The sequence below is a fragment of the Dreissena polymorpha genome, chromosome 1 (genome assembly GCF_020536995.1).
Source record: "Dreissena polymorpha isolate Duluth1 chromosome 1, UMN_Dpol_1.0, whole genome shotgun sequence".
Lineage (NCBI taxonomy): Eukaryota > Metazoa > Mollusca > Bivalvia > Myida > Dreissenidae > Dreissena > Dreissena polymorpha.
The window spans coordinates 167521690-167546930 of NC_068355.1; the positions used below are offsets into that span (position 1 = coordinate 167521690).

Consider the following 25241-nt stretch of genomic DNA (forward strand, 5'->3'; position numbering starts at 1 on the left):
GACCGAATACAGTGGGCTATCTCACGTACCACAAACTGTGGGTGGGGGACTGACAGAATACAGCGGCCTATCTCACTATCACAAACTGTGGGTGGGGGACTGACAGAATACAGCGGGCTTTCTCACGTGCCACAAACTGTGTAGGGTGGGGGGGGGGGCTGACAGAATACAGCGGCTTATCTCACGTACCAGCAACTGTGGGTGGGGGACTGACAGAATACAGCGGACTATCTTACGTACCACAAACTGTGGGTGGGGGACTGACAGAACACAGCGGCCTATTTCATGTACCACAAACTGTGGGTGGGGGACTGACACAGAATACAGCGGGCTATCTCACGTGCCACAAACTGCGTAGGTGTGTGGGGGGGGGGGGGGCTGACAGAATACAGCGGCTTATCTCACGTACCACAAACTGCGTAGGGGGTGGAGGACTGACAGATTACAGCGGCCTACCTCACGTACCACAAACTGCGTGGGGGGAGCTGACAAAAAAACAGCGGGCTATCTCACGTACCACAAACTGTGGGAGGGGGGGATGGACAGAATACAGCGGCCTTTATCGCGCACCACAAACTGTGGGTGGGGGACTGACAGAATACAGCGGGTTATCTCACGTGCCACAAACTGTGGGTGGGGGACTGACAGAATACAGCGGCCTACCTCACGCACCATAAACTGTGGATGGGGGACTGAAGAATACAGCGGACTATCTCACGTGCCACAAACTGCGTAGGTGGGGGGACGGACATATTACAGCGGCCTATCTCACGCATTACAATTCTTGGTGGGGGACTGACAGAATACAGCGGCCTATCTCAAATACCACAAACTATGGGTGCCTATCTCACGTACCACACATTTCATTTTAGGTTTTAAGGGTCGCGGTTCTTTTGTATGCGATCCAACAACGAAAATCCTTTCGTATAACCGTTTTTAAATTTCCAAAGTTTGTTGGTGGTAGAACATACTGATTAATTTTAAGTGACCTACAGCATTCATAGCCAATGTCTGCCAGTCCATTACCTCGTCAGTCCAGTATCTTGCAGTCCATTATCTCTCAAGTCCAATATCTCACCAGTCCAGTATCGCCATTTCAATATCTCTCTACTCCAATTCCTCGACAGTCCAGTCTCTCATCGGTCCAAAATCCAATTAACAATATTGAGGTTATTTATATCATTTTCCTGTTAACATGTTTGTAACGTGAGCATTGTTTCAAACTGTATCAGGAAATCGTTATTTTAAAGGGGCCTTTTCACGTTTGCTTAATTGACAAAATTAAAAAAGAATGTTTCAGATTCGCCAATTTTCGTTGTAGTTATGATATTTGTGAGGAAATAGTTATACTGACATTTACATGCTTTAAAATATCATTATGTTGCATCTATTGAATACCTGAAAATTATAAGTGTTGAAACGCGAAACGATTGAATAATTTGGAGAGTTCTGTTGTTGTCGTTATATTTTGTGATACTACGAGGCTTGCAGTATAAAAATACAAATCGCATGGTATAAGCACGGATGGCCGAGTGGTCTAAGCGGAAGACTTTTTACTCCAGGGCTCCAGCGGTCAGTGTTCGAGCCCCGATGAGGGTTACTTTTTTTTTCTTTAACTTTATCTTGATTTTTACTAGAGCTTTTTAGATCCGATGTTTACATTTATCAATTTCAATACATGCCAAAATCTGTGAAAATGCCCCTTTAACGATACCGTAAAATGGGAAATAAGATCACGAAACTGGCACAACATCCCGTAATTGATGTCGGTACGATGCGCCTAAAAGCTGCGCACAAAAGTTTACCTCATTGATAAAACTGATAATCTACCAACCAAAATCAAAGAAATGAAATATTATATATCTTTGATAATTGTTATCGCTCATATTTCTCTCAATGCTAACCATCTGTTATAAGAAATTAACTCCTACGCAACGGATAACAAAATAGATAGCCAATGGGATGATGCGGACTGCAAGTTACAGCCGAGTTTGTTATCCGTGGTGAAGCGATGGAGTTTCTAGTAACTCTGAGTCTTTAGAGGTAGACACTCGATAAAGTGTCCGGCTCTATGAATGCATTTATTGTTCTCGTTAATTACATTCGACTGTGCAATGGCTATTCATGGTCGTGTTGAATTAATGGATGACTTATATTTATGAGGTTATTCGTGTCTGTCAGAAAAGGGTTGCAGCTTAAAATAACTGAAACATGAGGACGTTATAACAATGTTTACACTCGTTAATCATTAACTACGAGTTAATAGCGTTTTCGTTTAAATGCATTTAATTCTGTAACTGAATGCAAAATGATCTCATTGACAGACATTTTAATAATATGCACGTGCACGTCGAGTTTCGTTTTCATCGTGTTCTCATGCGCATTTCTGCACAAGAGAAATCGGCGACTTCCGCCAGGACCTAAGGGATATTATGTTGCGGAAACAGTTTCCAAATTGACTCTGATCATATCCATCATAATTTAAAAGGATTCCATGACGATTACGGTAAAATCATAAAATTACAAATATTCGGAACTAAAGTGATATCATTGTCGTCTGCTAAATATATTTCCGAAGCGTTCGAACTGAACCCATCTTGCCAAATTGCCAATGACAGACCGACCAATTCTACGTCGGATATTTTTTACGGACGAAAACACATCGGGCTAGCAGACTGGAGTTATGTAACGAGTTTATTGCGGGATTTCCATAAACTTTCTGCCCTACGGGTTTTCGAAAAAGGCGGAAACTCAATACGCAATTTGAAACGGAAATCAAGGTGTTACATTTAAATTTTATCAGTGGAAGGAATATTGATGTTAATCCTCACCTACATTTGAGACTATTTCTTCAGAATTTGATCTCCATATTGGTAAGCTAACTTTTCTTCTCTCCTTCTCGTTAGTGCTAGCACATGTAGATATGCAAGCAAGATAAACATAAAATTGTGTAGTTAATAGTTCATTTCAATACCGATTTTCAGAATTATAGCTTTCTTCTTTTTTTAATTAGTATTAAATATGTAAGCATAATTGTTTTAATGTTCGACTTGATCATTAATACAGCCATTTCATGGAAATCAACAACTTAAAATTCTGAATAGAATAACGATAATAATATTTTTACTTATCAGCGGCATCAAATTAATTGAATCATTGATTGCTGGCCCATTTAATATTTTTTGAATAACAAATATTTTGTTATTGCTTTCTGACCATCGCTGGATTGTGCAAAGACATGCAGCAACAATTCGATTTTACAAACCTTTCCAGTTCACAGTCTGTCAGTTGTCAAGTGATTTTTAAATGTAAACTTAATACACCTATTGTGAAGTACTTTGAAGAGTAATGCTGATTACAAAAATTTGAATAAGTTAAGACTGGCATTATAGAAAAATTCAACAACAATTGATTAGTTAACAAACAATTACATTCAACAACTGCCGGGTAAAAGACAAACAAAGACATATCGTGTACACTATTCAGCATCACTACTAAACGTATCAACTCACAGCATGCTTTATGGAATGGATTTCACTGAGATATAGAAAACTATGTTCACATAAAACGTTTGCAATTTATTATTGTTAAGACAAAATGCAAAAAAATCATGCCTTGTCAAAAGAAAAAGTTTATCCAAAACTTGACAATGCCGAGTGTTGACCTGTTGTATGGATTTTTTTAAATACACGCTGTGGTTTCAAAAGAATATGTCGAAAATTATTATTCAAAGGACTAAATAATTTCGGGCTATGTTTAACTTCGTAATTTTTAATAGCAAAAAATTGGGTTGAAATATTACTCGAAACGTTAGTCACAACTTTTACAGGGAAAAGCCGTCAGGGCATTATGAGTCAAATCTCGTTTCCAGTCATATTGAAAGCGACTTTCTATCGTTCTGAACGGGTTTGCCTAGTACCTTTTGATGTTCGAATAAGTAGGCAAACCGCATGGATTCATCAGAATGTTGAAAATATGTATTCTGAAAGAAACAGCATTTAAATAAATCACTGAGTGCATTGAATTTTTTATTCGGGGACATAACAGTAAGATAATGCGACTTAGGTACAATGTTGAAAACAATGAAATAAACCCGATATATCGTCATGTTGATTTAATTTATTATGCATAAGTAACCAAGGCAACAAAAACTTACAACTCCAATCTTACACAGCGAGTAAACTAAATGATCATAGTAGAAATATGCAGTCAGCTGATGTGTACACTGTTTGAAGGTTATATAATCCATTACAAAATTAACTTCCAAGTCAATGTTTAACAAATATATTTTTAAGAATAAAAAAACTAAGTTATAATGTGCACGTATTACTGCCAGCTATGTAAGTGTAATCAGTCTCAAATAAAATCTGCGCTATTGTGTTTTAGTATTATCGCGTGCACGAACTTGAGTTAAAATGAACGTTTTTCCTAATGTCTACGTTACGGGGCAATCTGCTTTTTTTTGTTTATATCGTGAGATTCAATCGTATCTACCATAAATTACATTATTTAACATTCACTCGTTATATGGGGAATATGGATACATATCAAAACACAAAGCAGACAGCTGTACGTTTTAAATAAACATGACCATTCTTATATCAGCGCCGTTTTGCTAAACCATGTACTACTATATGTTAAACCCATTTGGGCGTGCTCTGTGAAAAGGAGTTTTTAATGAATGCGCGTTAAGTGCCATCCAAGATTAGCCTGTGCAGTCCGCAGAGCCTAATCAGGGACGACACTTTCCGCTTAACTAGATTTTTGCTCAAAGATACTTTTTAAATGAAAAATATAATAACAGCGGAAAGTGTCGTCCCAGATTATCCTGTGTGGACTGCACAGTCTTATCTGGGACGACACTTTACGAACATGTATTAAACCCTCTTTTCACAGAGCAAGGCTAATGTAAACGCTAATCTTATTCGTTCATCAATTAATTTTCGCATCGTTCCCTATCAAGCGATTAAAGCATGGTATACTGTACTTGGGCTGAACCGCACCCTTATTTGCGCTCCTAATCGTATGAACGGGAAATCTAAATGAATGAAAACTCGCAAAATTGTGTTACCACACAATTCTTAAGTACTGCGTCGATGCTGAGGAAAGTTCAAGTGAGAGATACACGTTATTTAACATGATCTGTCTTCAGACACTGCCTTTGTTGTTAACAATTTCAGAACATTCATGGGTACTCTGGGTAAGTGATCGATGTTTGCGTTAAAGATATTTTCAGTGGTTGATGCATTTGATGCATTGAACAATAAATGGAATACCCCAGTTGTTAAAAGTTAACAGGGACATACAAAATAAACGATTGATTTCGCCATGGCTTATTATTGTAGTTAACATGTATTACCCTTAGAGAAGTTAAAGATTATCCGGATATCTGAATACTGGTCAAGTATACGCATTAAAAAGTGCATCCAAGTACTTTTTTAAACGATACTTGCATTGCTGTTATGCACACTATGTACCTTATCGTATATTTCGCCGTTAATCTGTATACCAGACAACGTTGACAGACTGACATAAATCCGTTAACAGGTTGTTGCTCAGCGAGTGTCCCTGCCAGTTCCCGATCAACTTGGTGATAATGGCCGAGTTGCATAATTGCAAACTTGAGCCTCCTTGGTTTGTTTTATGGTCCCGATAATTGACACCAAATGACCACTTAGCTTCAATCGACGGGTGCAACAGTATGGAAAAAATATCTCTGCCCAATCAGAAAAATGTTTTTCCATTGGTCAATCAATATTTATCTGTTTTTTTTAAAAAAGGGTATTGATAACGATGTGTTTGTCATTGCTGTTGTATAAACAATTTTTTGCGAATAAAAATGAAACTAAAAACTGAATGTATTTAACGTCTGTATAATGTATATATCATAGTATGCTTTTGTTTTAGTTTGAGTTTGTTTTACGATGTGTTCTTTTTTTAAAGAAATTACGTATTTTGAGACTTTGATATTGTTCTTATAAATAAAATAATTTAAAAAAATATAATCATAAAAATGCGTTATATTGTTTGTTATTCTGTAAACAGTGCAAATTAAAGTATTCACAGTGTTGCGACGATGGTAAAAGCCTCTTACTTTACTTACAATAGAATACGTATATCCGGATATATTCGGATAACGAATACGGTTATCCGGATACCGACTTCGGATACGATTCCTATCGCTAATTACCAGGTACATGTTTGAACTTTATATTTTAAATAAATACATTTAATAAAGTGTATATACATGCACTTTTCAAAATGGAGGGACAATTAAAAACAAAGGCACGAATCTTAAATAACAAACGTGCATAGCATCTTTGGTTGTACCGATATTTATCAAGTGTAAACATTTGCGGTCGAGTAAAAAAATAGTTCCGAAACATGAAGGGGGTTGGACGAACCACCGTGGGTAAAGTTTTATTTTGTCGATGTTTCAAGAGCACAATTCAACATTCATCGATTCCTTTTTTCGATAAGATTTATCGAAACATAGACAATCCCAGAATCGATAAATTGACCGCCGCCATATTGGCTATCACGTGACCCGCTGATCCTGACGGTACTGAAGAATTTGGCAGATTATAGCGTAATCATAGTGTACACCCGCTTTATTCCAATAAACAGTACTTAATGACTTCGCACAGAAGGATTGAAAACAATTGAAACATGAAACCAAGTGTCGATTTGTTAAACATCGTTAATCAATATAAGTTAATAAGAAATGTACACGATAGATTTATAAAATGTGTCTCTGTAACAATATTCAGTGACAACACGTAATGTTAAAGGTCAAGTTTGCTTTTTTAAGCATACCTTTCAGTAATGCCTTTGTATAAAATTTAATGATTTCCTTATGAAATTAAATAATTCAATGAAAATTATAAAGTTTATAGAAATATCTAAAGTCTGAAGTAAACGTTGTGGTCTTAGCGTAAATAGTGCCGAAAATATTAATTGGCGAAACTTTGAAAGATTTCAGACCGAGGTAGAAAAATTTATTGAAAAGTAGATATCTGCCTTAGTTTAAGCCAGTATTATTTCTTATAGAATGCCGTACTTATATAATTCCGGAGATACTCAATAAGAAACCGTGTACGATTACAGACAGAGGCCGACTTTTTTATTGAATAGTTTTTCTTAACATTTTCCATTTCGTTATTAATATTTCCTTTGTAAGTGTCATTCTAAAGGTAATATAAAAATCTATAGCCAAAATGAAGTTTGTGATTCTAAAATTGGTCCGGAAATATTTATTAGCGAATCTCTGTAAGATTTCAGGTAGAGGCAACCTTTTTTTAACTAAATGTATGTATCTGGTTAAGTCTAAAACTAAAGTGCTTTTTAGCAATTTCTTTTATTTAAAAATCGCTCTCAACCTCATACAAAAATTACTAGCCGGATATAAATTTTGTGATTCTAACTGAACAAGTACCGGAGCTATTCATTTGCAAAACTGTGTAAGATGTCATACTTTTTTATTGAAATGTTCCAAGCGTGGATTAAAAGCGTTTACGGGTATGCCCGTGACACCACATGTCTGCACATGTGTAGATACCGTAATTAAGATAACATATCACGTGTCGCCTTTAAATAACATTTTAAATGACAATCAATACCTTATTCTTGTTAGGGACCTTTACAAATAGGGCCCTGTTCATGCTGAGTTTTATTACTCTTAAATGAATGCAGATGAACCTTATTTCTACTAATTACGTATTAACTGATCTTTAAAAAAACACGAACTATTATTTGATTTTCAGATCGTTAACCGAACCTATTTAAATCTTCAAACATATTCGATAAAATCGTTTCGCCTTCTTCTTTTGTTCAGGGACCTATACAAACATATATGTCCCTATTTTTTTTCTTCAGTACCGTTTTTGAGGCGCACGCGAGTATTCAAGGGCGGTATTACGGGAGTTATCAATTTCTGGGATTGTCTATAGTCTGAATAGTTCTTGAAAAGCATGAGTAGTTATTATCAAATATGCAGTTGATGCCTTTATAACTTACAGTATAACCATTTAATAATTCCAACTATTCTATTGTGGCTTTTAAACTTTTGAGAAGGGCATCGGACCCGGTACATTTTCAATAACAATTTAAACGGAACTACGTATCTGTCGATACAATATCGACTGATTCTATTACTTTTTCTTAAATAGGGCAAATTATGAAGCTACATTGTTAGTTAGCGGTTTAGAACTAGCCTCGTACGGTATGTTACAGGGTCACTTAATTAGTATTTGGCGAGAGTGATACAGTGTCACTTAATTAGTATTGGGCGAGAGCGTGGCTCGAGCTGAATATAACAATTATCTTACTAACCTGTTTAACACCGTTATAGGTTAAGAAGCCTAGCCGTTATGTTATGCTTAACATCTCCTTGCATATTAGACATCGCTAGGGCAGGAACGCTTGCTATTCCGCATTATATATTATCGATAGGGCAGGAACGCTTGCTATTCCACATTATATAACATCGATAGGACAGGAACGCTTGCTATTCCGCATTATAAAACATCGCTAGGGCAGGAACGCTTGCTACTCCGCAATTTATAACATCGTTTTGTTAAAGGGGCCTTTTGACATATTTTAGCATGTATTAAAGTTTGTCATTAAATGCTTTACATTGATGAATTTAAACATTGGATCTAAAATGCTCTAGTAAAAACAAGAACTGGGCTCGAACCACTGACCCCTGGTGTAAAAGTTAATCACTTAGACCACTCGGCCATCCGTGCTCATACCATGGTTGCTGTATTTTAAACTTATGTAGAACATTCTAGCTTGTAGTGTCACAAAATATAACAACATCAACAGAACTTTCAATTTTATTCAATCGTTTCGCATTGCAACGCGATATAATTGTCAGGTTTTTAAATCGTAAAAGATTCTTATAATGGATATTTTAGAGCATGCTAAATGTTCTGTTTTACTGTTTTCACACAATTATTATCACTACAACAAAAGTTTGCGAATCTGAAACAACTTTTTGAAATTTTGTCAATTTACCAAACGTGAAAAGGCCCCTTTAGTACAAATTATAGGCGCCTTTGTGTTGGGTTCGGTGTTGTTGCTTCGTACGCACTCGGACAGACACGTGGTTAGTATTCGTCACTAAACAACTTAACAGCATGCTGTTTTCCTCGTTAGCTCACCAGGGACAGATACAAACAAGTATTTGTATACACGCCGGTAATGCGAATACTTTGATAACGGATAGCTCTTCGATAACAGTGCAGAGAACAACAAAAGCCACGCGTGAGAGGTGAGCTCTTCAGCATTTATTTTCTGTTCATTGCGTTTTCAGACACGAAGCATTGTTTGATCAATTAATGGTATAGCACTTCGTATTGCGAAGAAAGAAATTCTCGGAAAAACGGTTGATAATATAAAAAAGACGATACAATTCCATCGAAAATCAGTTTGAAGTGGATGATAGTACACATTTCAACTAAATAAAAATCGGTAGAAATATATATAGAACGGGTTTACTTTTCGAATTAAAAGATCTAAATGTCTATTAATGTTACAACATCTTAAATGTTTAGTTTACAGACGTATTTGAGAATTTTTCAAATTTAAAAGAGTCGGATGCCACATTTTCGTGGACATTTCGTTAGCCTATTATCTCAATTACACTTCTGTTCCCGTTTACCCGACACTTTTTAATAAATATTATACACAATTTTTATGAACCAGAAATGCAAAATTCGCTGCTGAATATTGTTATAGAAAGCAGATAATAATTAACAATTTCTGGACTGACGTAAATTTAAAACAAATCATCGAAAAGTTGCTTCATTTTTCTAATTGGAATATCACAATAATTTTGTTTTATTGTGGCATATTAAAATTAAAATTATAGCGTTAAGTTTCAATTAATTTTTCTTAATGTTAAGGCTGAAGCTTATAGACACTCCTCTCAACGTTTGCTTCTTTGGTACTACACAGATACTCTCTCCGGTCTACAACATACATGTATCAGTGTGCCAGATTTGTTAAAAGAATCCATTTTCCGACGTGTCCGTGATCAATATGTCTAAAACAAGGTGGTATACCTTTTAAAGCATGCTCTTTCTTCGTACATATTTCATTGAACATTATACCATTTTCAGCTTTTTAAGCACAGTGATTAATCTTCATGCTGGGATATCAAACATATTGGTAAAAAAGGTAACAATATAAATAAACTCATTTCAAGTAGAGGATAAAACTCGGATATTAGATTGCCCAATTTAAAGAGAATCTCCGTTATCCGGCGTGTCCTTTATCGGGAATCGAAGTGTCTACAAAATCATGCATACCTCGATCGTATTAAAATATGCTATATATTCGTTCATATTTAATTGAGCTCTATTACAATTTCAGTATTTGAAGCACATTAATTACTCTACATGCTCGAATAGCAATCACTGCATTGCAATATTTCTTAGTAGGTTTATTTTGTTGAATCATGTACTGATCATCCAGTTTATGCTGTTTTCCGATGGAATGTTCTCGTATTTTCGCAAAAATGTACCATTTTTATTGAAATTCTTCCTTCATAATACAAAAGGATATACCATATTTGTCAACTCAACCATGTACTGTGTCTCAAAAACTTATATCAGGATATACATAAACAAAACACGAGGCACTTATATTTCGCGGGTCGCTTTTGTTTTTCTCTGTTTTCGAAGAGCCATCCGTTATCCAAGTATCTGCATTACCAGCGTGGTATAGGTTCCTTGTTCACCTAACAATACAAATACATCAGTTGTGAGTTGTACGTTGGACTTAAACGAGTAATCATGATAATTATGTTAGTTGAACGATTTTTTTCTCTATCAGCATCTTGTGGTTTTATTTAAATGACGCATAGATAAAAGTACAAAAATGTTTAACATAAATTAAAGAGACATTAACAGTCCATAAACATAGTGCAATATGAACATGAAAGAGTTCACAGATTTTTTTTTTGTAAATGACATCAAAAATATTTGATAACAAATTTACAAACTTCGGTTCAGTCTAAAAAAGTATAATATGGAAAAAAGTGTAATATCAATACTCAATTTCCACCGTGAGTCGAACCAGGGACGGTGGTTTCGAAATTAAATCTGAAGCGCGAACACTGGACCATTCAGACAATAGAAAGCATTACGAGATGCCATATTCAAGTTAACCGATTTGAAATATCCATCAACGAACCGATATTTCGACAGTGAGTTTGGGTCAGTAGTGTTATTTAGCTTGTCTGAATTTCATGTAAAAATGAATATTTGACTTTTTAAATAATCCTATTTCCAAATTTTCAACAAGTTTCTTTAAGCGGAAATATTTATATTCAGAGGCGGTAATCAAGTGATTGTCAAGATGGCGATGTCCATGCCGAGATAGTTACTTTTCGCCCCTCATTATTTTGTGTAATTTTAAAATGACGCTCATTTTCCAGCCATATCAGTAAAATGGTGATTATAACATACTTTGTATTAAAATTCGCTTTATGTCTCATCTTAACTCCCTGCCACTGTTCTTAGTGTAGCTGTTATTAGGTCGTCCCGCTTAAGATATTTCGCAGCGAGTAAAGTCGAGGTATAGATCGAATAATTATGAATACGAAATACACGCTAGGAACTATATTGCTTGTATGGATGGAAAGTGAGCGGCATTAAAAAAAATACAAGTAATATAGGGTATACAACGGCGAAAAATACATGCCTCGGAATGGACGTCGCCATCTTGACTATCACGTGATTACCCTGTGATATTGTAAATAACGCTATTTGTCTTCGTTTCAGCTTATTGGAGAAACGTTGGACAGAAGTGACCCCGACAGAGATGTTTTGTGGGAATTCATTGACCTCCTATTCGTACTTATTGACCCCTCGGTAGATGGCGCGTTGCGAACGTTTCCGTTCTTACGGCGTTTACCAGGTTACTATGGTAACATCTATCGACAGACGATCACGGCTCGCGACAAAGTGGCAAAACGCTTCTATGAAGACCAAAAGGTACCCATGAACTCCAGTCGTTGCTGTGTTTATTTTTATACGGTTAATCCGCTCAGTCTCCTGTTCGGTACAAATATTTTGAAGAAATTATTTAGTCCTATCTTTGCATGTGGTCCCGTTTGGGACAAAGGCTCTCGACCAGCTACATACATTCGCCTCGTTTTTTTTTGCGAGTCTCTCCAGTAGTCCCCCCCCCCCCCCACACACACACACGTATTGCCTATCTGTTTAGCATCTGTATTTAAGTCATGGGGCCAGGAGTTTCTTGGCCGCCCTCTCTTCGTGTTCATATGGGGTTCCAGGTGAGATATTGCATTGTCGTATTGAATGCAGGCTTGAAAAGGGTGTGGCCTTGCCATAGAAAACGTCTCTGGAGGATGTCTTATGATTCTTATCTATTATTGCTCGTTGGTGATTTTTTTCTGGCCAGCGGATCTTGAGGATCTTCACGAGGGAGGTATTGGTAAAGACCTCGATTATATTATGGTTGGTGGACATGGTTCTGAAAGGTCTCTGCTTCATGAAGTAGTATTTTTTTCGCTTCACGATTGTTGTGAAGAGCTTAATCTTGGTGGTGATGCTATAGCGCTTGATTCCAAGATTTTTCAGACGGATGTTGCGCGTGCTCTTATATGTTCGTTCTGATGTCTGCCCCCGTTCCATCATTGTTATCGGGGATGCTTCCGATATAGGGGAAGCAGTTTACCTGCTCTAGCAACTCGCCTTGGGCTGTAATGGTGTGCCGTTGGACGCGTTGGTCTTGAACACCTCACTATTTCCGCTGTTGATGATGAGGCCCGGTCTAGCTGCATTGTCATTTATCACGATGGTCTTTTCATGCCTCTTTTGTTAAGTGTGGGAGAGAAGAGCGGAGCCGGGTAAAACATAATGCGAACAATACCGGTTCGGATTGTTTGATACGAAGTGAAAGAACATACGCTTAAGTGTAGATAGGTGACACAAGTGCTGTAAAATTATATTCTTTATGATTTTAAGCTGTGTTTCTATTCCGAATCTTAATAAATAAGTTGACGGATCCTATCAAAATGATAAACGTTGAGTATAATACGTTTTTCAAATCCAAAAATTGCCACAGCTAAAAAGGAATTTTTATATTACCGGTTAATATATGCACTTTAAAGTTGAAACGGCAGTTGAAGCTAGCAATAAAAGTTATTTTAGCTTGTCTAAATGTGACAGAAACTTTATGTTTACTTGAATCGTAATGTTTGCATGATATTCAAATAAGGGCATTCTTGTTAGACATCCACTACTTACAGCTGCTTTTAAAGGTCAACAATGTAGAGTATACCCAATAAATAACTGTAGGTTTTACAGTTTTTCAGTCATAAAGAAATTGAGTAAATAGAACATGTGCCATTTTTTATATTTGACTTGACAAACAGTGGAATCTGTAATGTGCATAAATATGTTACAAAAAAATGAAAGTACATTGTAGTTATATTTATATAATTGTATTAAAACGTGATCCGATACATCTCTAATTTCTTCGGGTATTAAATTTTGACCCGCCGACACGACCCGGAGATATGTTTAAGCAGATTGATCCATCCCACTGGCAATCATGTGCTATGGACACACTGTTGGTTGACAGTTAATTTTCAAAATACGGTTTTAATATTAAAGGAAACTTTTCACAGGTTTTGGAAGATATTGAAGTTTGTCAGTATATGCCTTATATTGATAAATGAAAACATTGGATCTAAAAAGCTCTGGTAAAAAAAAACAAGAATAAAATTAAAGAAAGAAAAAAGTAACCCTCAACTGGACTCGAACCACTGACCCCTGGAGTAGAAGTCTAACGCTAAGACCACTCGGCCACCCGTGCTCATACAATGAGTTTTGTATTTTATACTTTATGTAAGCAATCCTCGTTGTGTCACAAAATATATCGACAACATAACTCTCCAAATTGACATCTCGCCTATGCCTCAGTCATTAATCACGTAGGCCCCAGTCATAAATAATCTGGTCGCCGGCCGATGTTTCCGATCTCCAGGCATCGGAAAGACTGTCTTCGGAGCCGTCCGCCGTCCGATGAGTGACCTAGTCAAATACTTCAGTAACAAATGGAGACCGATCACCGTCCGATCAGTTGACGACGTATTTTCCGCTAATTAGGCTGGCGCCCGATCGTTGAAGTGTTCAAAGTTTCGTTTCATTCGCCTTAGAGATCTTAGCCTCTGTTTTGCTTTCAAACTATACCACACTGGGGGTGATAAACTGATATTCAAGATGGCGATGTCGATCCGGAGAAAGGTATTTTTCGCTTAAGACCCTATATCACTTATGTTTAATTTTTAAATGCCCCACACTTTCCTGCCCTATCATTAAGAAAGTTGTTAATCATTTCGTATTAATATTTGCTTTAATTATCGAATCCTCTCGCAACGAATTTTCGTGGAAGGAGTTGTAATTTTGTGATCCCACTAAGAAATTTCGTGGCGCGTAACGTCGAGATATAGAGCGACATATGGACGCCGTCATCTTGACAATCAGTATCGCGTGTGCAGAATATATAAGTTGACTGTTATATTTCCGAAGTTCAACAAGAATCTTAGCTTGTATATGCTTGCGTTGCAAGATTCTCAATAGTTTGACATGTTTGCAGTTCAATTCCAATTGTTACCGGTATTTTTATTTTTAACTTGAGCGTGCACATCATTTATACTGCATACGGTAACACGTTGTTTGCTGTACGGTGTTTAATTTGAACTGACGAGTTTGATGAATATTTAAATACTAGTACCAGGGCACAGAATATTGAATGCGTTTCTTGAATGACAAAAAAGGCTTCGAATAAGGCTTTGTATTATGGATAAATTTGCTCGCCCAACATCCTTTTTTTCTTCCAATCGACGATCTATATCTTAATAAATCTAGGGAAATGTTAAACCAAAATGAATGTATGTGTAGACCTTGGCTAAACATGTTTGCATCTGGCTCAATAAATGCGAATCTTTCTGATAATAAACAGTAAAGTAGAAGCAGAAATTGGTTCTCCGCTTTATAAACAAACGTCCCTTCTAGAATATACACGTTAACTCCAAACGTAAACAATATCAAATATGTTGGACGGAAGTTTCCGAATGTTTGCCTGTGATGTTTTCGCAAGAATCCGCTCTCTGTACGAGTTAAAAGTAAATTGAGCGCTTTATCATTAATGCCATAGAAGTTCTACATGAAAGGTGAGTTTGGCAGATGCCAGATGATTATACGAATAATATGATGAACATTTGAAGTCGACGCGATTCTAGTTCATTATCTGACACATTCCATTTTTGATCAGTTTTTAATAATGGCTGGTTTTCTGCAATTTCGTTTGGGCAAAGTGATTATTTCCAAGTTCGCCATATTATTTCACGCTGCTAATGAAGATACTTCGATAACGGATGTCACATCGATAACAAAAAACAACAACAATCAAACAAAACAACAAAGCCACGTTCGAAATATAAGTTCCCCCTTTTTTTAAATTTATTTTCTTAAAATTGGTTTTTAACACGGTATACGATGAAATTGGATAAAGGAGACTTTTAACATACTTTGCACTCTGATATGATATAGACAGGCGAGAGGCCAGGTGTAGTACTTCAGAAGCTGACATCGAGAGAGAAATGTATATAAGCTTAAACGTAACAATTGATATAAGAAAAATGAATTGAAACCACTCTAAAATGTTCAGATTTTAATCCCCAAGATGTCTTGTCTCAATTGAATATGCCACGTTTAAACAAAATCATGCTCGTATTTCTAAGGTATGGGAACAATGAAGCACATTTTTGTGTTTCTTTTTTAATTTTCAGACTTTGTTAATTCTTACCTGGTAACTAATACAGTATTAAACAACGAACTTCTGGTTGACTTAAATAGCGTTTTATATCTGTCGTGTAGTCGGGAACAGAAGTGCCACTGTCATTGAGATGATCGGCTAAAGATGTGTCTGTGAAAATGTGGCACTCGACGCTTTAAACATTTGAATTTCTTCAAATACGCCAGTAAATTATACAATTAATATATTGTAACATTTTGATATTTTATTCGAAAAGTATTTTAGTTTGTACTGATCATTCTGCTCATGCTATTTTTTGTGCATATTTATCGGGGTTTTTGCACGATCAACCGTATTCCCGCGATATTCTTTCTTCGCTTTACGCAATGCCTTAACGATTAAACTGCCAAACAATGTTCCGTGTCTGAAAACCCAATGAACAGAAGATTAATGCAAAAGAGCCGTATAACTCGCCTTTCGTGCGTGGCTTTTGTTGTTCTCTTATATCTAAGTGCCATCTGTTATCGAAGTATACGCATGGTCGGCGTGTACATGTATTTGATTCTTCCTTTATGTTCAGATAAACGTAATTGTGTAAAAATGTATATATCATTTTAAAAACGGTGACTAGCGCCCTTTAATGTGTAATATAAAATAGTATTATTTAAGAAGTTTTAGAAAATTTAAGTGCTGAAACATTCGGCAAATCATGTTTCATGTTTTATATAGTAAAGGTGCATGTCTAAAGAGAAGCTTTCCGCTGAGCGAGATAAATATTGCAAGAGCGTTACTTAAGGAACAAGAACAATCAACATGACATATGAACCGTGTTCTGAGAAAACTGGTCATAATGCAAGTGCGTAAAGTATCTCCCAGATTAGCTTGTGTAGTTCGCACAGGCTAATCAGGGAAGACTTTTTCCGCTTTTATGACATTTTTCGTTAAAATGAAGTCTCTTCTTAGCAAAAATCCAATTTATGCGGAAATTGTCGTCCCTGATTAGCCTGTGTGGACTGCACAGGCTAATCTGGGACGACACTTTACGCACATATATAAGGCCCAGTTTTCTCAGAACGCGGCTCATATGATAATAACGATTTTTTACAAACAAAATTTCACCAGACTACCCATTTATATGAGTCAGTACCAAATGTCCGATTTTTTCAAAGTACTTAATATGAACAATTTCTAGAACACAAGCAAGAAGCCAGATGCAGTTTCCCGTCTTCTCTGGTATTATTACATTGTGCACATTAACCAATAATATGATCGCTTTTACATCCCGAGCTTCATCTGGCAATATAATCGCGGCAGCCAGAAACCGTTTTGAAAAGTGTGGTATTTTTTTCTCTTATTCCTCTGGACATTTCTTCAATCATTCTTAATTTTTCTAAGAACAATCTTTTTACGTAACAACTGACCACTGTTGCTATTGAAAAATTATCAATATGTAATAGACTAATTTTTGTCCCTTGAATTAAAGTGCAGAGAATTCAGATGTTGTAACGTCGACAGATCTTTTCTATTCATTTCGTTTCACCGTGTTGAGTTTTTTTTAAAGAATAGCGGAGTCTTCTGTTTTGCATTCTTTAATGACAAATTATAACAACTTCTGTCGCTTTCATATAAATGCTGCATTATGATTGGATAATTTGTTCACGTGACCTGTTTTTCATTTCCCGATGAACCCACTTCGTATGCAAATTTAAACATGAATATTCATGGTGCTACTTTCTGATCATAAACAAGTTGCCAAAATGACGTTATGTTTTGCGCGAAACTTAATGGCGTTGTTTTTTATTGGTCAATAGCGAAATGACGTTATATTGTTTGCGCGGACTTCAACGATATACCCATTTCACGGAGATGATCATTTTGTGTTGTAATTATAAGAATTGAATAGCATTCTTCAGCATTCATCGGTGTATGAACTGTCGGTAAAAATACACCTAATTTATGCGTAAATGCCGTCGGCGTTTATGCAAATTAGGCGTAATTTTCCCGACAGTTCATACACCGATGAAATGCAGAAAAATGCTATTCAATTCTTAAGTTTTTGCATGTTCACATTGACGCTGCATTTGGATAATCCGGTCACCTGACCTGTTCCGATGAAACCATTGTGTATGCAAATGAACTCATAAATATTCATAACCTTATTACTTTTTCATCAACAAGTATTCATGAGACGTTAATGTATTCCACGAATCTTAACGACGTTGCTGTTCATTCGTCAATAGAGAAATGCCGCCGTTTTGTGCGCGATTTAAACGTTTCCCTTTTGCCGAAGATGAAACCGAATGAGAAACGAGACGCTTACGTCTGCAAATGAGAGCCCGTTGTGGCTACTGTAGTATAAAAGATAGCAGCGTTTAAACACATGCCGTTGTTATAATAAGAAATATATTGCATTCTTCCCCATTTCATTAGTGCAGTAACTGCACGGAGAATGACGCCCAATTTGAATAAATTCCCAACGTCGTTTCGATTCTTATTAGAAAGATAAGAAAAGCGAGCAATTTATACTAATGAATGATGGATTTAATGTTTGACAGAGCCGTCAACATTATTCTCTATATGTTTGTGTATCATGCGGCTTCAGACGAGCTACAGACCAGGGAACATCCGGGGCCTTGTGGACGTCTGTATCCTGAATCAACTGGAAGAGCTCACCAAGACCGGTAACTCCTGGCTAACTGACGAACACATCAAGGGCCTCATCTTTGACACACTCGCTGCTGGTATGTGACGAGAGACGCAAGACTCATGGTTTTCAGAATAGTCTAGATTAAACAATGAAAACTCGTCATTGAGAGACAATTTATCTTTTTGATAACATTGAAACATGAAACGGGATATGAATTTAACATTTTTATACCATTGAGATGGGTAGAGTCTTGTTCTGTGAAAATGGGGTTTAAAGCATGTGCGTAAAGTGTCGTCCCAGATTAGCCTGTGCAGTCCGCACAGGCTAATCAGGGACGACACTTTCCGCCTAAACTTGATTTTCGGTAAGGAGAGACTTCTTTGAAACTTAAAATACTATAAAAGCGGAAAGTGTCGTCCCTTTTTAGCCTGTGCGGACTGCACAGGCTAACCTGGGACGACACTTTACGCACATGCATTATGCCCAGTTTTCTCAGAACACGGCTCAAATGGTTCAAAAGTATGGACTAATGTCGCTATTCTTTGATGATTTTTTTTTTAATTCGTTCTTGGTCATTTATGTAACGTAAATTGCGAAATGTTCACTAAATTATTGCAATGCTGGAACTTCGCGACTCGCTCTAATACAGGCTTGGTTGAGATGTTGAAGACAACGCCGTTCGTTTCCAAAATTGTCGATCCTACAATGCTGTCAATCTGTTTATAAAAAAAAAAATACCACATGACTTGACTGAAACTCTGCCAACTCTCTTACAAACATAACAGTGATATTTAAGACGATAAATCTTTGACGTCAATATTGTCGGTCCTGTAAAATGAATCGTCAGTTTTTATCAAGCCATTAGCGCTACGTGATTAACTTGTCACGCCCACCCTTTTACAGGTATGACCGAGATTTTGAAGACGCTCCGCCTCTTCCTGTTGCTCATGTGCCACCATCCGGAAGTTCAGACCAGGCTAAAAGCGGAGGTTGACACAATTATAGGTACTGCGAAGAAGCATAATAACTATTCATTGTTAAAATTGTCAAAATCAAACTGCTGCAGCATCAATCCGCAGGTAATAGGAACCGATAAAATATCTTTCGTGAGTTCATTGTGTATACTAGTATACCAGTACAGTTGAGGTGGTAAACGGCTAAGTTGCAGCAATTGTGATACTAGTTTCTCAATAAAAACCTTAAACAACTAAAAATCTAGCTTTCAAAACTGATAAAACGTAAAATGGTGTCAGGTACGGAGCGTTTCCCGTGCCCCGAAGACCGAAAGTGGATGCCATTCACGCAGGCGGTGATGTTGGAGATCTGGCGCTATGGGTCACAGACGCCGCTCTCTATACCGCATCTGTGCCAGAAGAACGTCGAACTGGACGGCTACCTGATAGAGGCCGGTTCGGTGGTACGTACTGTCTCGCGGTAGACACTGAGACAGGGGCTCAAAGATCCTTAGGCCAACCGAAGCAGTTTTGTTTAAAAAAAAACAACGATGATAACATGTTCACGTCAAACAGTATATAATATATCATTTAATGTCACGCATATGAAGGTAAATTTGTACATGCTGTCTAATTCACTTCTTAACTAATGAAATAATGCCGCTTTTTATGTCTCTAATACCGTAATTGCCCTGCGTTTCCAAAGTTTGTGACTCAGAAATAGATGATTTACAATGAATGACATGTATTTCAATGGATCCATTTATTTTCCAGATATTCCCGAACTTGTACGCAGTGCACCACGACGAGGTTACCTGGGGAGACCCCTGGGAATTCCGTCCAGAACGATTCCTAAACGAGGCTGGGGAACTACTTCCGTCCGACCACATACTGATGCAGAAGTAAGGCTGTTCCGGTGGCTTTAATAAACATATACATAAAATTATAAACGACACGTTAAAAACTGATTTAAAATTTCTTCTCTTGGCTGCAGTCATGATTTCAGCTCTTTATGCAGGGGAGTTAACTCCCCTATGATATATTATTATGTACAGCTAGCGTTATAAAACATACACAAAAGAAAAACGACCGATGTTTGCAGCGTAATGAAGCGCACTTGGAAAGAAAGGTTTATGTTATGTGGACATGATTGCACTATTGGACATTAAGATAAGATGTCTTCGGTGAACAATCAGTCAGAAAAAGCAGGCTTTATGCATCGGTTTAAAGGTCGACCTCTGACTATTGTTAAATTAAAATTCAATGTAAAAATACTATGGGTCAATTTTCGTGGGAGACGGGGTGGGAATAGTGGGACATCCGTATTTTAGACACAATTCTATTGAGATTCAGTGGAATAACAAAAATGAGTTTAAATAATTATTGTGTCAGTAACTGCGAATATACATATACATGTACTGGTCATGTACGTAATTCCGGCCTGTACGTAAAAAATCGGCCACCTGTGTAAAATCATTTTCATGATCTTAACGCACATTTTTTGTTTTTATTTAGAAAAATCAACATGAAAACCATCCCTACTCTCAATATTTTGGAAATGTAAGAACCATATCACTGTAAACTTTTGTGTTAAAATGTCACAAATATAGCAGGAAATATTTGGCTCGTGGGGAAAGTGATGTCTTCATTAGTTGCAACAATTATATTCATATAAGAAACATATATATTTGACAAAATTATTTTTATTTTATCTAATAAACTTTAAATAAAGTTTTACCGATTAATTGTACACAAAAATATATTCAAAACATAAAAATCAGAACATAAATATAATTTTTTAATATATGAATTACCTCCCTTGATAAGAATATTACTAGATTACATGTTTAAAATTATATATAAGCGTTTACTAATAATCAACACTGAAGTAAACTTTTTTAACAAAATGTTTTCACTTGTTTAGCTTTGTTTGAAAAAATTGATTAAACCCATTAAAAACAATTATTTTTTTATGAATTAGCAGTTGCCCATTGTTTATATTTATTAAAATAGGTAGGGGGAGTAACTGGTATAATAATTTCGCATTTATTTTAAATTTCAAGTCAAAAATTTTAATAGTATAAACATTGATTAATACTCAGAAATTGAGGACATTTGTCTAAAGATATTGCTTTGTAATTTTATCTGCAGATCAAACTGAAAAGTGGCCGATTTTTTAGGTACATTTAACCTACGAAAATGGATAGTTTACATGTCATCATTTTCTGTTCATTAAGTAACATTCACTGATCTAATTCTATTTAAATGTTCATGCTAGGTGAGTTTTGAACCCAGGATTATATATGTGAAGTTTAGTTTCAAGCAGTTGCCTAACACTAAAGAGTTTTCTTAAATAGTCCCAAAAGTGGCCGGAATTACGTACATGACCAGTATAGTACCAGGGTACAGTATCACGTGACTTTCTTAGTTTCACATTTAAACGTTAAGGGATATAAACACACCTGTAAGTGATTTTTTTCCAGATAAGTTTTAAAAACAATTGTTCTTAAGAATTTCAACGATTGCATAAAAGACATTTATTTTTATGCTGCTTATGACAATGTAATATACATCAGAATCACTTTATTAAATAAGCCTGTGTTTTTGGAAAAAGTTTATGTGTAAAGCATTAATGTACACTTGTATTCAATAGGCGCTCGATGGCAATGTTTTTTTAATTTATTTTTATTTGTTTAGTTACCCGTTATGTATCATAATGCATACGCATACTCAATCAATAAAAATCTTTCGACAAAACGTCTTTGTACACAGCTTTGTACATTTGTACATAGTCGAACTATCTTTTTTTTAAGAAGACGTTTCAATACGCAACGTGAAATATTGGCAACGATTTAAAGCGGGTATATACGATTTTGTCAAATACTTATGAATTTATATAAACTGTGTAAAAAACTTATTATATATATATTTCAATATAAATTAAAATAAAAGTTAAGAAGAACATGTGTCGAAAAATGCGAAATAAGCCAGATATTTAATTCTGAAATTGAAAACGGCTGTACAGCCGAATTCGCCAGCATGTATACCATACATGTACGATGTGCATCTAAACTTACGAGGGGTGTTCCAGAAGTTCGTGGATTTTCGCTATAACTTTCATTTGGTTACATAAATGGACAAACAAATAGCATGTTAAGAATATTTCGTCCTTTCCAAATCTACTCTCCAAATATCATGGAAATACATAAAACAATAAATATATATCAGAGATTTAAACATGTGCACAATGCGCACACCGACGCACGTGTAACGTTTCTGTTCAACGTCAATGACGTTATGAAGTTAACAACTGTCAAATCTTTTCCACATAATCACCTCCAACGCGAATGCACTTTATGTGTCGGGAAATCCACTTGTCAAAAGTGTCTCTTTACCAGTCAGCGTCAAAAGACGACACGATTCGCTTTGCTGCAACTGTAAGTTCCTGTTTAATTGCAAAGCGAATACCGCGCAACTGTGATTTAACTTCCGGGAAGACGCGGAAGTCCATAGGGGCCAAATCCGGGCTGTAAGGAGGACTTAGGCGCTGTAACGTGAAATTTGCCGTAAATTCTGTTTATCAACGACATTTAAACCAAATTTAAATTCGCGTAACGCTCATACTTATAATAAAATACACGCGTGCGCCGCATGTCGTTACTGAGGTCTCTATGGCAACGCGTTTCAAACGCGCTTTATGGAATTCATGCATGTTTAGCTTATATATAAAGTCCGTGGAAATTGGTTTGTATAATATGTAAATTTCATTGACTTTTACCAGCAAACTAATAAGTTATAGCGAAAATCCACGAACTTCTGGAACACCCCTCGTAGTTTAACGGTTTATAATACAAAGACGAATGCTTCGGTTATTGTAGGAAAATATGGACGTCACTATCGGCTCGGGGCGCTAATTTGTCTTCGCTGCATTTTACGAAATTCGGCTTTAATGTATAATGTTTCTTGCCTATGTTGTGTTATTGTAACATATTTTATCAATATATTACAATTAAACACATATAAAAAAATCGTATATACCCGCTTTAAGACGCATTGAAGGATTTATTCATAACTCTTAACATATCGACGCAAATTTCAAGAAAAGCTGTCTTTTATGCACTAAAGATTTTTGCAAATGTATTTCAATAACTTATGATATTTGCAAACATTAATTGTTTACATTCTGTCCAGTCGTGTTTAAACCCCATGTGAACCCCGTTGATCCCGCACCCTAAGTACATAGTGTAAAGTGTTCACCTATTTTTCAGTGTAATCCCGTTCAGCGTCGGTAAAAGGGAGTGCCCCGGGCAGGATTTCGCGCGCTCCAGAATATTCGTCACGATGACGTCACTGATGCAGCGCGTGCAAGTGGTTCCCCCTAAAAACAGCAACTTGCCTCCAGCTGATCCCCGGCTCTATAGCAAAGCGTATCCGATGACGGAACCGCAGTTTGAATGTCGCTTCTTGTCAAGGGAGAACATTATTATTTAGAACAATTATGTATGAAGTTCTTCCTACAGCGTTTTTGATTATATTTATCTAAAGCAAACTTTTTTATCAAATCTTTTTCAGACAGAATTAATCGACATTTAAGTTCATAAAGATTAATTGTAGAATGTTTTGTGGCACAATATGACATCAAAAAGGCGTTTGTGTACTTTTTTCTTTTATCAAGCGGCAAATATTGGTAGAAAGTTAATTACTAGTATATAATGGCGTCTTTTTGATCGCTATGTTATCTGCTTGTTTCGGTTAAATTGCTCACAAGGCACTGAATTTGGTATTTTCTTACTTTAACTGCATGTTTTGTAGTGACTGAATTAGTAATAACAGGGCTCCCGCTTCCATTGGCAATTGTCGCCAAATGTCAAAGAGTGACAACCTTTCAATTTGAGAAAATAAGTGGCGATTACAATTAATTAGATGTGAAGAATTGCTGGTTAATATAGTGGTTTCTGCCATTAGTTGTCCCATTCAGAGGTCATGCAAAGTTGATCATTGAAATTGACAGTCAAGAACCAATAGACTTCTTGATATTGTTCTGACATATGTGAAGCCTTGATAAGTTGCATTCTGCTATGCGTCTTCAAAGTTAATTTGCTTATCAAAACAACACTCAGAGAAAATTAGTAGAGGTAACCTCTGCTAAAATAAAGTTTTCCTGGCACTGGCAATACATATGGGGCTCGTTTAAAGGTCAGATTTGGAATTTTTGCAGTAAAATGAGAACTTTTTAAACAAATATTTAAAAAAAAAATAAGTATGTTTGAAAAAATGTTACATTGCCCAAAATTTGCAACTTCAAGGAACAAAAAGAAACTGAATACTTTTTAATAAGTTTATTCGCCAGTACAGGTAAAAAATAAAAGCACCATCATAATTTACGATCAATTACAAACAATTAAACTAAAGGTGTTATTTACTTATGTTTTATAATAATTGATATGCAGCCTGTTGAATTCAGCCGCCCATATCAGCCTCTGCTATGAAAAATAATTCATCAGTAATTAGGCTAATCGATTATGACATACATATTAGGAAAAGGGTTAAATATATTAAATTAAATTTCTGGTAAATACATTAACTAAACAAAATTTACTTTAAGTGTTTATTTTTTATTTTTTTCCACATAACTGTCAAATGTGAGTTGTTTCTGAGTAATGTCGATGGGCGTGGTGTAATGAGGTGTTTTTGCAAATTATACTTTTACACATGTACAACACCACATGGCAACATATGAGCATATGACTTATTTTTTACGCGGTCAATTAAAATAACACATGTTTGGCGCTTATATTGGAGTTACAGTGTATGTTTATGTATCATGAACACAGATTTGAAGTGAT

The 25241-nt window shown here is 36.1% G+C and overlaps 1 protein-coding gene across 1 annotated transcript; it reads left to right on the top strand.

The window, feature by feature from the left end:
- Window positions 1-2717: 2717 nt before the first annotated feature.
- On the top strand, window positions 2718-24680 carry LOC127864290 (cytochrome P450 2C31-like; the record flags this gene model as incomplete). The annotated part of the gene is made up of 7 exons (XM_052403968.1): window positions 2718-2873; window positions 11790-12002; window positions 18398-18536; window positions 19346-19447; window positions 19696-19859; window positions 20170-20297; window positions 23664-24680. Coding segments are annotated over 7 exons (1125 nt in total), but the record flags the coding sequence as incomplete, so codon positions are not given.
- Window positions 24681-25241: the final 561 nt, after the last annotated feature.